The sequence below is a fragment of the Lactuca sativa genome, chromosome 3 (assembly GCF_002870075.4).
Source record: "Lactuca sativa cultivar Salinas chromosome 3, Lsat_Salinas_v11, whole genome shotgun sequence".
NCBI classification, from domain to species: domain Eukaryota; kingdom Viridiplantae; phylum Streptophyta; class Magnoliopsida; order Asterales; family Asteraceae; genus Lactuca; species Lactuca sativa.
This window is the reverse complement of record NC_056625.2, coordinates 174,164,285-174,178,526: the sequence shown is the minus strand read 5'-3', so window position 1 is coordinate 174,178,526 and position 14,242 is coordinate 174,164,285. Positions and strand designations below refer to the sequence as shown.

The following is a 14,242-nucleotide window of genomic DNA, read 5'->3' as shown; positions in this document are numbered from 1 at the left end:
CATATATTTAATTAGTCTCTTTTGATCACTAAATTAATTCCAAATTAATTCTTGAGCAATGCTAATTAAATAACATGATTTCATGTTAATATATTAGAACTTATAATATATTAACAAATGATAAATAACCTCTTCTTAGTAGTCCATCCTATCAGATTGTCCTAGTGATATGCAACCCAAATGGATCATGCTACTCTTAGGTCAAGTACATACCAATTATAGTTATGGGCCTAGACACCTAATCCAACAACTAGAACCCCCAGTAGTGAGAAGGAATTACCCGGAGAGGGAAATCGTCTGAGATGGACGTATGTATAAGAACTTCTTGGGTGCCAAACCACCAAGTCTTTCCGAAAACCCAAAGCATGTGGAGATTATGGACTAGATCTCTAAAATGGAGATGGTATTTGAAAGCTGCAACTGTAGTGTAAGTAGAAAATCGTCTTTGCAGTTCGAAAATTGAAGACCGGAGTCTTGAGCTGGTGGAAATTGTTGGCGGATACGATGCTACAAGGATAAGCTTTGAAGATGTCTTGGGAAGCATTCATGGACCAGCTGAAGATGCAGTACTATTTTGAGATAGATCTGATCGATCTAAACAATGAGTTCCAGAACTTGAAGAAGGGGTAAATGAGCATTGATGACTATGCTACTGCGTTCACTGAGAAGATGAAGTTATTTCCATACCTGGTGCCGACTGAGCTCGCCAAAATAGAAAATTTTGCTAACAGATTATCATCAAACTTTGGCCCAATAATCAAAATGGCAAGCACATTGAAGGCGGCCGTTAGAGCAGCCAAGAATGTTGAAACCCAGTTAAAAGGAAGGGGTCTGGAGAGAACTGAGGTTGGTGAGAAGAGGAAGTTCGATGGATCTTCGAGATCCAAGAAGAAAAGTAAATCTTCGAAGTTTGGTTCGAGAGGAGGAGGAGGCGAAGTGAAATGGTGCGAAAAGTGCAAAAAGAAGCACCATGGGAAATGTGACTGGGAGGTCACTTGTTTTAAGTGTGGAAAGCCTGGGCACTATACCAAAGAGTGCACCTTCAACAAGAAAGTTTGTTATAGGTGTAATGAGGAAGGGCACATCTTGAGGGACAGACCGAAGAAGAAGGAGGCAGCAAGGCCTAATGTTCCACCGAAGCCAAAAGCCAGAGCTTTCCAGATGACACTCGAAGCTGCAAAGGATGCAGCGGACGTCGCTTCAGGTACCGTTCTTGTAAATGGATTTCCTGGCAATATATTGTTTGATTCTAGAGCAAATTACTCCTTTATATCACATAAATTTTGTGGAAGACTAGCATTTCCTATACAAATACTTTATAATGCTCTAGTTGTAAATTTTGCCATACCTATTAGCGATTACATTAGAAATATCGTCATCGACTTGAACAGAAACGAATTCCATGAGGAGCTGTTACCTATTGAGCTGAATGGTTTCGACATCGTACTGGGAATGGATTGGCCTGGTACCAATGATGCAGAGATACTGTGCAAAAAAAAGTAGTGAGGGTAAACCCACCTGGAAAAGAGTCGTTTGTGGTATATGGGGACAAACACAGAGTAAATTCTGGAATCATTTACTTGATGAAAGCCAAAAAAATGTTTGTCTAAGGGATGCGCATCATACTTGGCGTTTGTGATCGATGATAAGACGGAGAAGAAGGAAATACAAAATATACCAATGGTGCGTGATTATCCGAAAGTCTTTCCTGAAGATCTTCTTGGATTGCCCCCTGATACACAAGTAGAGTTTCAAATAGACTTGTTACCAGGAACGAAGTCAATAACAAAAGCACCATATTGATTAGCACCGACGGAGATGAAGGAGCTTATGACACAACTTCAGGAGTTGTTGGAAAAAGGTTTCATTAGACCAAGTTCATCACCCTAAGGATCTCCGGTGTTATTCATAAAGAAGAAAGATGGAAGCATGAGGATGTGCATAGACTACAAGGAGCTGAACAAGTCAACGGTTAAGAACAAGTACCCACTGCCAAGGATTAATGACCTGTTTGATCAGCTGCAAGGTTCGAGCTATTTCTCCAAGATCGATCTTAGGTCAGGATATCATCAGCTGAAGGTAAGAGAGCATGATATTGAGAAAACCGCATTTAGAACGAGGTACAGACAGTATGAGTTCTTGGTTATGTCATTCGGACTCACCAACACTCTAGCAGCATTCATAGATTTGATGAATAAGGTTTGTAAACCATTCCTCAATATATTCATAATAGTGTTCATAGATGACATTCTGGTTTACTCAATGAGCCAGCAGGAGCATGGCAAGCACCTGCGAGAAGTGTTAGAAGTTCTAAAGAAGGAAAAGTTGTACACAAAGTTCTCCAAATGAGATTTTTGGATTCAAGAAGTCTAATTCTTGGGTCATGTGGTTAACCAAGAATGGATCATGGTTGATCCAGCAACGATTGAAGCTGGGATGAAGTGGGAACAACCAAAGAGTCCTACAGATATCCGAAGCTTTTATACTGAAGGTTTATCCAAGGCTTTTCTTCGATAGCTGCTCCATTGACAACCTTGACCCACAAAGGAGCTACTTATACTTGGAGTGAGAAGCACGAGGAAGCATTCGAGAAGCTAAAGAAGAAGTTGTCTGAAGCACCGATTCTTTCTATACCCGATGGAGTTGAAGACTTCGTAGTTTATAGCAATGCATCCGGAGTTGGGTTTGGTTGTGTTCTGACCCAAAGGAATAAGGTGATAGCATATGCATCGAGACAACTGAAAGAGCATGAAAAGAACTACGCCACTCATGATCTGGAGTTGGTAGCGGTAGTATTCACACTAACGATATGGAGGCATTATGATTACGGTACAAAGTGCAAACTCCTCACTGATCATAAGAGTCTTTAGTATCTCTTTGATTAAAAAGAGTTTAATATGAGGCAACAACGCTGGCTAGCGTTGCTTAAGGATTATGACTGTGAGATACTTTACCACCCTGGTAAAGCGAATGTCGTAGCTGATTCTTTGAGCCAAAAAGTGAGCCTTGAAAGGAAAAGGCCAAGAGCATTAAGAATTGAAGTTTTCTCAACGATTGTGGAAAGCATCAAGAAAGCTCAGGCAGAAGCTTCAGAGAAAAATGACCGAAAGGAAGAGCATTTGGGCAAAACGTTAGTGTTTGGTACAAACAATCAAGGATGGAAGGTATTCCAAGATAGGATTTGGTACCTAAAACGGGAGGAATAAGAGATCTTCTGATGGAAGAAGCTCATAATACCATGTACTCGATTCATCCCGACAGCACAAAAATGTATAGGGATCTCAAACCCTACTAGTGGTGGCCGACGATGAATCTCGATGTTGCAAATTATGTGGCCAAGTGTGTGACATGTGAGAGGTCTAAGGCATAACATCAGAAACAATATGGGAGTTTACAACCAATACTTGTACCCATGGGTAAATGGGAAGACATCACCATGGATTTTGTCACTAAACTGCTCAGAACAAAGGACGGCCACGACATGATTTGGTGGTCGTTGATCAGTTCACTAAGAGTGCACACTTCATAGCAGCCAATGAAAGATGGTATATAGATAATCTTGCAAATGCTTATGTGAAGGAAGTAGTAAGACTTTACGGTGTTCCTTTAATAATAGTATCAGGCTGTGATAGCCGTTTCACGTCAAGGTTTTGGAGGAGTCTACAAGAGGAATTGGGTATGAAGTTGTGTTTAAGTACAACCTACCATCCGCAAACCGATGGTCAGAGCGAAAGAACGATTCAAACACTTGAAGATATGCTTAGAGCTTGTACCCTGGAATTTCAAGGTAACTGGGATGAAGATTTTCCTTTGGTAGAATTTTCCTACAACAATAGTTATCATTCGAGCATCAAGATGGCACCTTATCAAGATTTTGTTGGGTTTTGATCACTATAACACTCCTATGGTGCACATGCAGCCCTAAATGCTTTGGATCTATGTTTTCTCTAATTATACATGCATATTTTCAGATTTTTCCAAAGCATTGTCCTAACTAGCATACCTTTGAACAATTGAATAATACAACTAGTTGGATGACTTATCTCTTAGAAGGACTTGTAGTGTTGCCTCTATTGGTTCACAAACACCAATAGGCAAGAGGAGACTTGATAAAATAGGTCACTAGCACAAAATTAACTTCACCCTTTTGGAAAGTAAGTGGAAACTGATTTTGGCTCTAGGAGGGGCTTATTTATAATGTTGCACATGCTAGGGTTACACTTTGTAAACCCTAATGACCCATGACTTTCCACATTCTCATGCTCCATGGATTTAACCTCCATGGACTATCCAAGGATTAGTTTAGTCCATCTACATAATCACGGATCATTGGCCCACACTATAAGAATCACTGATTTACATAATCAATCCCCATATATTTAGTTAGTCTCTTTTGACCACAAAATTAATTCCAAATTAATTCTTGATCAATACTAATTAAATAATATGATTTCATATTAATATATTATACTTGTAATATATTAATAAACCATAAATAACCTTATTCTCAAAATCCGTCCTATCAAATTGCACTGGTGAATGCAACCCAAAAAGGACCATGCTACAATCGGGTCAAGTACATCTCAGTTATACTTATGGGCTTAGACACAAAATCCAACAACTTTTTATGGACAAAAGTGTCGTACACCATCGTGTTGGATTGAAGCTGGATAAAAGCAGTTTATGGGCCCCGATATAGTCCATCAGGCTGCTGAAAAGTTGAAAGTAATTAGGGAAAGGATGTTAGCAGCTCAGGATCGTCAAAAGAGCTATGCTGACAAGAAGAGACGACCGGTGACACTCGAAGTTTGAGATTCGGTTTTTCTTAATGTCTCACCGTGGAAATGAATTATAAGATTTGGGAAAAGAGGAAAGTTGAGTCCAAGTTTCATTGGAGCGTTCAAAGTTCTTCAGATGATTGGGAACCAAGCCTACAAGCTGGAATTGCCTGAAGAGCTAGATGGTATTCATAACACTTTCCATGTGTGTTATTTGAGGAAATTCACGGGAGAGGTTCCCGAAATAATTCCAATTTCTGAGTTAAGGATGGATGAAAACAAGAGGCTAATTGAAGAAACAAAAGCAATTGTTGACCGTAAGACGAAGAAGTTGCAATGCAAGATGGTCGACTTAGTGCTTGTGTGATGGAAACATTCGAAAGGGCCAAATCTCACTTGTGAAACGGAGAGTGACATGATGAGTCGTTATCTGCACTTGTTTGCTCATGCATGATTCCGGGACGGAATCATCCTAAGGGGAGAGATTAGTATCGCATGTATTTCTAATCTAAGCATTAGTGATCATGTAATAGTCTAGGTCAACCAATGTAACTTGTTATGAAGTAATAAAGATGAATTACTGGAATATTATGTGAATTATGTGCTTTTATGTGATCATATACTTGGTTGTAAAGATATAATAAAAATAAGCATAAAAAATAAAGTGTTAGATAAGCCCGATATCGACGAAGAAAGTTGTAATGGTCGTTACAAGGATTTTGGAGATATAAAGAACGCCGAAATCTGAGTTATAACGAAGAAGTTATGACCTGTCAAAGTTTCGCGACAGAATCGGCACGACACAATGAGACGTAAATAGTGAATTTGCGATATAGGACTTTTTAGCCTTAGCGATCTAAACGAAAGTCGTAGTGCTCCTCAAACCGAGAGCCTGCATAAAAAGAACGCCCATATTTGACTTCGTATGACGAAGTTATGATTTTTCTATGTTTCGGCTTAGTAGTATGCAGCCCGGAGTTCGAATAATAGATCGAACGATTTCTGGCCGACATAACCTAAACGATAATCGAAGGTCTCGTTAATAGTAGTTCAAAGGTAAAAAGACAGACGAAAACGAACGTCAGATGATGGAGTTATGAATTTTTAACGAACTTTTCATATTAAAATTATAACCTTAAAAATAAAGTCAAAATTGTTGGATTAAATATCTAAGCCCATAACTATTATTGGTATGTACTTGACCCGAGAGTAGCATGATCCATTTGGGTTGCATATCATTAGGACAATTTGTTAGGATGGACTTTTGAGAGAAGAGGTTATATATGATTTCTTAATATATTATAAATTATCATATATTAATGTGTCACACCCCCAAACCAAGGATGGCGGAAACGTCCGGGGGTGGCGGACTTCATGTATAGTATCATAACAATGAGTATAGTAGTGACCAAAGCAAATACAACCATCATAAATGTAACTGAAAAAGTTACACCATAATATGAGTTTACATGTTTCGAAATCAATTACACTATGATGAAAAAATGAAATGTTTGACGGCTTAACGTCCCATTCTCAAACACTGTTGATTTTCTGTTTCACTGATTTCCTGAGAATACAAGTAGTTTCGAAAAAGTGTCAACAATTAAGTTGGTGAGTTTATAAGCTTTTGGATGTAAAGTTTGGAAACCTTTGTTTGTAAATGTAATGTATACTTCAAGAAAATCCAATGTTTTCCTTATAAAATTTTATGTGGTCTTAAATCCCAAGACCGAATGTATGTGTGTGATTCGTACTTGTAACGTGTTGGTAATTGTAATGAATACCCAAGAAAATCTAATATTTTCCTTATAAAATGTTATGTAGTCTGTGTATGGTTCGTGCTTATAATGATATACACAATTTTAAGATAGATAAAAACCATTTTTAAAGTAGAAATTTTCCGTAAACTATATGTGTCGTTAGCTCCCTATGTGAGTCGCTATAACCATACTATAATAGAGATGCCTGCTGCGACGTTCTTCAGGCGTCGGAATCGAAATGAAATGTGTCACCCCCGATCGGCCGATCGGGCTGTTGCAAGCAGCATGGATGTGGGTTGTCAATCCCAATATAGATCTATACACAATTACCACGCTCTCCCTACAAGAGACTCTGGTTATAAATTTTCAGGAATTTTAACCCGTACTCTAAGAGTACAATGAAGAGTAGTCTCCCAATTTACGATAACGAGTTTACGTATAGTATGCATGTAAAGTCCTTTTCTGTGGTGGAATTGAAATCTCCCTTTGCATAATAAGTTTATAATGTGAAGTCCATAAATTATACCTATTATAGTTTATCATGTAGTATATGAAAACTCGTTTGTATTGAGAGTAAAACCTTTTCTATGGTGAAAATCGAATACCCTTTCATGTAGTATGTTTGTGTTATAAAATCTATAAACTATACCTATTATAGTTTATTTTACTTGTTCGAAGTGTATGAAACTCCTTATCATGAATGACTAATTTATGTTTATGATGTTAATTAACAAGAAATACATTCAACATTTAGAAACTTATCGTTATACACTTTGCTCAACATGTCATAAAGTGTTGTTAATATTGTAAGTTATGTAACTAATTTTTAACTTTTCTGCACTGTTTTAGAAAAATCACAAAAAAATCATACGAAGTCGAAAACAGAATCCGTAAACTCTAAGATTTTATAAAATGTGTCTAGTTTACTAATAATTTTTATTATTATTTTTATAAGTCTCTAACTTGTGTGAAAATGTTGAACTTCACAGACTGGTTCGAAGTTGTTTATGAAATGATAGGCAATTTTATAAAAATTGCCAAAAATTGTAGAAAAATCGTATCATCATGTGCAAGTCATTAGAAAGGTATAAACCTGAACTATTTACACCTAGTACAGTTTTGAAAACTAAAAATTCCTGTTGAAAGCTGATGTTTGAGTTTAGTTAAGTTCTTGGTGTTTTAACTTGTATTCCCCCCACCCCCCCCCCCCATAAAACTTGAAGAAAACATGAAAATGTAGGGGTATGAACTCACCTTGAGTGATTTCTTGGGATGGATGTTGAAGAAAAGAAGTTTCCAAGTCAATAACACTTGGAAGATGCTTGAAGATTTGAAGATCCTAAGAACCGATATAATGATATTTGTATGAGAGATCCATGATCTGTGTGAAGGTGTGTAGAATGTTCAAGTGTGGGATGAAGATGCTTACCAAAAGTCAGTGAATAGCTCAATATTAGCCTTGAAATATCGAGGTTTAGAGAGGGAAGTGAGAGAGGTATGTTTGCTTTTTGGTGAAAGAGTGAATATTTTGAGAGGGAAGATAAGGATTTTTCCATCCTTTGATTAATGTAACTTGTTGGAGAAGAGTGTGAAAGGACAAAAACTTGACTAGATAGAGATGAATAGTGACTGGAGGTTGTCATAGGGTGGGTATGGGAGATAGCTTGTGTCATTACTTTATGGGAAAGTCAACACTCCAAACCAATATCTTGCACAAAAGATACTATTCTTAGATAAAGGTTTCCCCCAAAATGTGATTAAAATATGAATATATAGGGTCTTATATGTCAAAATATAAGTTTGGGTAAAAATTACACGCTAATATCATGAAAAACAAGCTTAAAACGCGAAAGTACTCGAAAATCTGGAAGAAAGAAGTAATTCTGCGAAAATCCAAGGTCAGAGGCGAGGTTTCGGTCCATGAGAACCAATAGTAGGCTCGGTCTGAGAAGTCTCGCAGGCGAAGTTGGTCGAGAAGGGAACCGAAGACGAAATGAACCGAAAGCGAAATGGACCGAGAGCGCTTGGAGCCGAACCGAAATGCAAGGAGGTGAAACCGAAGGTGGCTTCGGTCTTAGGAGTAAGTTCGCTTCTAATGGAGGGGTTTCGGTTCTATAAGAGGCTTCGGTCCTTAAGGGCTGTTTTTCAAATAAACTTCTCGTTTCGAGCGGTTTTTTACTAAGGTAAGGGTTGGGATACCCTGGGTGATTATAAAAAGTTGAGAGAGGTTGTAAGAGAGATTTAAGAGAGATTTGAGAGACATTTGGGAGAGATTTGTGTAACATCCGGATTTCTAGGTATCACAATTTGAGTATTTATTTTGACCTAAGAAGGGGGACTCGACGAGTTGACGCCTAAACTCGTCGAGTAGGATCGCGACTGATGACTCGGATTAATGAAGGGACTCGACGAGTCTGCGCTGTGGATAGAAACCCTAAATCTTTGGACATGTGCGCTATTTAACGGTCCTTATGGCCTTCATTTGCGGCCACACATATCCTGGAGAAACCCTAATCGAACCAGAGAGCATATATATATATATATATATATATATATATATATATATATATATATATATATATATATATATATATATAGAGAGAGAGAGAGAGAGAGAGAGAGAGAGTGAGCTAATTTCACCACTTTTGTGCATTCTTACAAGGAATGAGAGGGGGGATTTAAGCTAGTCTGACTTGAGGGACTCAGTTCTGTTATCATTTCTTCAAGGGTTGCTGTTTGAGGTATGATTTCAAGCTCATTCTCGTTTGTATAGTAGATCTCATGAATCTAGGGTTTCTTTGCCCCCTTTTTAGTTGAAATACGGAGTATGTAGAGTCCCTTTGAGGCATATAAATTAGATCTGGACCTTGAGAGGTCCAGAGAGTCCCAACAACCTAGCTTTATGCAGTCAAAAAAGAGTATTAAGCCTAGGACACCATTATAAGGGTTATTTTATCAAATAGAGTTAGATGTGTGATGCATGGACATAAAGATTAAACCTTTATATGACTTTTGAGTGCTAGGAGGCAAGATATATAAGTTAGAGAAGCAGATCTGACCTCAGAGGGACAAATGAGTATTTTCATGGAGGAAACTAACCGAGCCCATGAGAGGACTCGATGAGTCGGATCAGGTTGCCCCACGATTCGTGACCAGTGGTAACCCGTTGAGTGAAAGGTTAAGTCGACGAGTCGAGTGAGGCCTTAGGAGGATTCAGAGGACATGCATGGACTCTTCGAGTCACACGAGTGCACTCGACGGTTCTGGTCAAAGTTGGACCGTTGACTGGAGTTGACTTCCGTTGACCTTAGGGTTTTGGTCAAACTGATTCAAGAAAGGCCATGGAGTGGTAGAATGGTCTTCTACCCATTCTTTAGAGATGTGAACATAAATAGTGTACTGATTAGAGATTATCATTTTGATAGGAGGAGGCTAGATCGGGGATATTGAGAATGGGAAGTATACTAGACATCATACGAAGTGAGTCTTCTCACTATACATTACCTAGAGTGGTATCTATGTGCAGACCGGAGGGTCTTCTGTGTATGTGTATGTGTGAGATTTTTGTGCATTGTGTTATATGTATGCTATGTGTTATATAGACCGGACCAGGGGGTCTAATGACTCATGAGGCCAGAGGGTCCTCGATCAGACCAGACCGGAGGTCGAACGAGCTATGGGACTGGAGGGTCCTGTTGAGACACATTGACCGAAGGTTCATACCGAGTTATAGCCTCGAGTGGCTTATGTGTTGGATGTGGTATTTTGGGGAACTCACTAAGCATTTATGCTTACCATGTTATGTGATATGTGTTTCAGGTACCAGCGAGGATCGCGGGAAGGCGCCGACATGATTGTACACACTGGCAAAGGATTATGTTTGAGATTCTGGGATATGTTTATTTCGATGACACTTGATATACATGAGATTTTGAGAATTATTATATGAGTTTTGTTGTGTTTGGAAATGAAAAATTGTTTTGAAATTTTACGTCGTTACAAGTTGGTATCAAAGCCTTGGTTTGAGGGATTCGGATGCACCTTCGGGCGTATCTGAGCTCAAACTGAGGATTTGAGAAAATCTTTCATAAATGAAACAATTTTTCTAAAAAGAGTAAAAGATTTTGAGAAAAGCAAAAAGGAGCAGTGTGTACGATCAGCTACCGCCCAAACGGTGATTTCCCAAAATACCCTTACATTATGTGTTATGAGATATTATGTGATGTGCTATGCATGCTAGAGTAGGCTAGGTAAATCATATCTTAGGACTAGGGTGGCCTGATATGTGATGCCTTAGCCTAGGAGTTTATGCTGCTGTGAGTTGCTTTGAGTGCATGTAGGTAGCAGAGAGTAGCTCGTGAGAAGTCTGCTTGAGAGTAGGCAGAATTCAGGGGGTATAGAGTACTTGCGAATTGGGATCCTAGGAGGAGGACTTGGTGTGGATGCAGATACGGTGTTGAAGGTAGTATTGGGCCGGTACTACTGAAAGCACTAGATCGGTAAACATCCCAAGTAAGAATCCTTAGGGTGCTAAGGAACAAGTAGGAACGGTTGATCGAGTGTGAGTAATCTCGGTCGAGTCTCTGATTATTTTATGTCGTGTTTCGGAGACACCATGGTGGGGATGCGCCACAACCCAAGAGGCAGTGGGACCAGTGGTACTAGTGATGAGGAGATCCGTAGGATGATTCACGAGGAGGTGGCCGCTGCCATCCGAGCTGTGATACCGGAGACGTTTGGGTCTATCAAGACCATGCTGATTGAGAAATTCGACGAGAGATATGTTGTTCTGATTGAGGCGGCTGCTGCTGCAGCCACTGCGGCTCTCGTTGCTGCGAGGCCGCAGGTGGGTGACTTGTTGCTGTACCGAGAGTTCAGCAACACGAAGCCACCTAAGTTTGACAGGACTCGGGATCTGATATCCACGATGAGGTGGATCTCTGACATTGAGGGATACTTCTACACATGTTCATGTCCTGAGCATCTGAGGGTACGGTTCACACTGAACCAGCTTCGCTTGGGAGCGACGGACTGGTGGAAGTTTGTGACGGCATATTTTACTCCAGCGGAGCTTACCGCGGTGACCTGGGAGAGGTTCACCACTATGTTCAGAGAAAAGTATGTTCCCATGGTGGAGAGGGAACGTTTAGCCCAGGAGTTTTTGTCCCTCAAGCAGGGGACGGATTCCGTGACCGTGATTACACAAATGTTTCACGAGAGGGCATTGTTCTGCCCTGAGCATGTGTCTTCTGAGCAGGCACGCATGAGTCGATATCTGAGTATATTGCGGAGATACATTCGTGAGTTTGTGGCGAACTCGTCATACCGAACATTTGCTGAGCGCCAGGCAAATGCCCGTAGGAGGGAGATTGAGCTAGAGACTCAGGCCAGGGCGATGGCCGAGTCTTAGAGGAGGGATAGGCGGCTGACACAGTCTCAGCTGGAAGCCAAGCGGGCAAAGCCCGCTGATTCAAGATCTGGGGGACTCGAGGGCCGCATTTGTGGGAAGTGCGGCAAGAGCCATAAGGGAGTGTGCAGGACGAGGGTGTGCTACAAGTGCGGCAAGGAGAGGCACTTCACGAGGGATTGACCCAAGGGGTTTGCAGTTTGCTTCCACTCCAACCAGACTTGCCATCGGAAGGCCGAGTGCCCACAGCTACTTCAGGGATCAGACTAGGGATCTGCACCTGTTGCTACTAGAGCCACCGAGGCCCGGCCAGTGAAGGCCGAGGCACTGAAGGCTCGCGGGAGAGCCTTTCAGTTGACAGCGGAGGAGGTCCGCACAACACCCGATGTCGTGGCTGGTATGTATTCTTTTAATTATTTATGTTGAGCTTGATATATTGTACTTATATTGTGGTATGCATAGGTACTTTTCTTGTGAGTTATGTACCTGGTTTGGTGTTATTTGACTCGGGTGCGGGTCGATCTTTCATGTCATCAACGTTTAGCCAGCACATCAGTATCCTTCGAGATGCGTTGAGTCGACCTCTACGAGTTTCTATAGCTAACGAGCGAGCGGCTTATGCTACTGATTTGATTCGAGGATGTGTGCTCGAGATTTTCGGTGTGGAGTTACCAATAAATCTGGTACCGATTGCGATGGGGGATGTCTGTGTCATCATGGGCATGGATTGGTTGAGCCGATTTGGAGTTGTTATAGACTGCGAGCGACAGTTGGTGACCGTACGAGACCCTAGTGGGGGAGTACTTGCGGTGTATGAAGAGGGTACCCGATCTGGTTCAACATTTTTTTGGCCGCCAGAGCGAGACAGAGTCTACAACAGGGCTGTAGAGGGTTTTTAGCCTATGTGATGGATACACAAGTGGCCATAGAGAGGCCGAGTTATGTCGCTAAGTTACCGATAGTGCGAGAGTTTCCGGATGTTTTCCCCGAGGAGTTGCCAGGTGTGCCTCCCGAGAGGCAGGTGGAGTTCCGCATCGATTTGGTTCTGGGAGAAGTGCCTATTGCCAAGGCACCTTATTGCCTTGCGCCACCGGAGATGCAGGAGTTATCCTCGAAGCTTCAGGACCTATTGGGGATGGGATTCATCCGACCGAGTAGCTTGCCATGGGGAGCGCCGATTCTTTTGTTCAGGAAAAAAGATGGTTCACACCGGATGTGCATTGATTACCGGGAGTTGAACAAGTTGACGCTCAACAACCGTTATCTACTACAGAGGATCGTGTTGGATTAGTGTCTAAGTCCATAACTATTTTGGTATGTACTTGACCCGATGGTGCATGGTCCTTTTGGGTTGCCTTCACCAAAGCAACTTGATTGGAGAAATAAATAAAGAGAGAGGTTATTATGATTTATTAATATGTTATAAGAATAATATATTAAAGGAGAAATCATATTTGTTTAATTAATATTGGTCAATAATTAATTAAGAATTAATTTTGTGATCAAATGTAATTAATTAAACTAGAGGGGTTGAATTGTAATTATGTGATAGTTGCAAAATAGGGCAATGATTATCCTTGTTAAAGGATGGACGAGTTCAAGGATAAGGATATCCTTAAAATCGTCCAAGGTCCAAGAGATAGGGATTTTCAAGGCTTATCTTATGGTTGCTTGATGGGCAAGTAACTAGATAAGGATAAGGACTGAAACCCTAATCCCAACCCTATATAAAGACCCCTAAGGCCTTAGGATTTCGTGCACTTGATCCCTAGAGCATCTAAGGACAATTTCTACCTCTCTCCTCTCTCTTTATACCTTCTCCACTTGCTTATGATGTTTGTAAGCCATTAGAGGAGTGACACTTATGACTCTAAGCCTTCCAAAGTCAATTCAAGCAGGAATTGGGATTGTTATTGCTACATAACAATCAAGGTAATATCATAAACCTAATTATATGTTAATATCGAATTCCATATGCTAGAATTAGGGTTTATAGTCTTGGATAACAAGCATGTACAATAGAGAAACCTAGATCCAAGCATTAGGGTTTGTATGAGCACATAGGATGTTCTTAGGACCAAAACCCATAAGTGGTATCAGAGTCTAGACTGGTTTCTATTGTATTGATGCTTGATATGTATAAAAAAAATTCAATTGTATGAACTTGACATATTAGGGTTTATTGCCAATAAACCCTAGAAGGCTAAGGGTTTTTTTTTTTTTTTTTTTTTTTTTTTTTTTTTTTTTTTTTTTGAGATTAGGGTTTGTAAACCCTAATTTGCAAGAGTTTGAATAAG

The 14,242-nt window shown here is 40.3% G+C and overlaps 1 protein-coding gene across 1 annotated transcript; it reads left to right on the top strand.

The window, feature by feature from the left end:
• The first annotated feature begins 762 nt into the window (after positions 1-762).
• On the top strand, positions 763-1,503 carry LOC111885296 (replication protein A 70 kDa DNA-binding subunit C-like). Its single transcript, XM_023881558.1, has 2 exons — positions 763-1,204; positions 1,298-1,503. The coding sequence occupies exons 1-2, from the start codon at positions 763-765 to the stop codon at positions 1,501-1,503; spliced, it is 648 nt and encodes a 215-aa protein (XP_023737326.1).
• Positions 1,504-14,242: the final 12,739 nt, after the last annotated feature.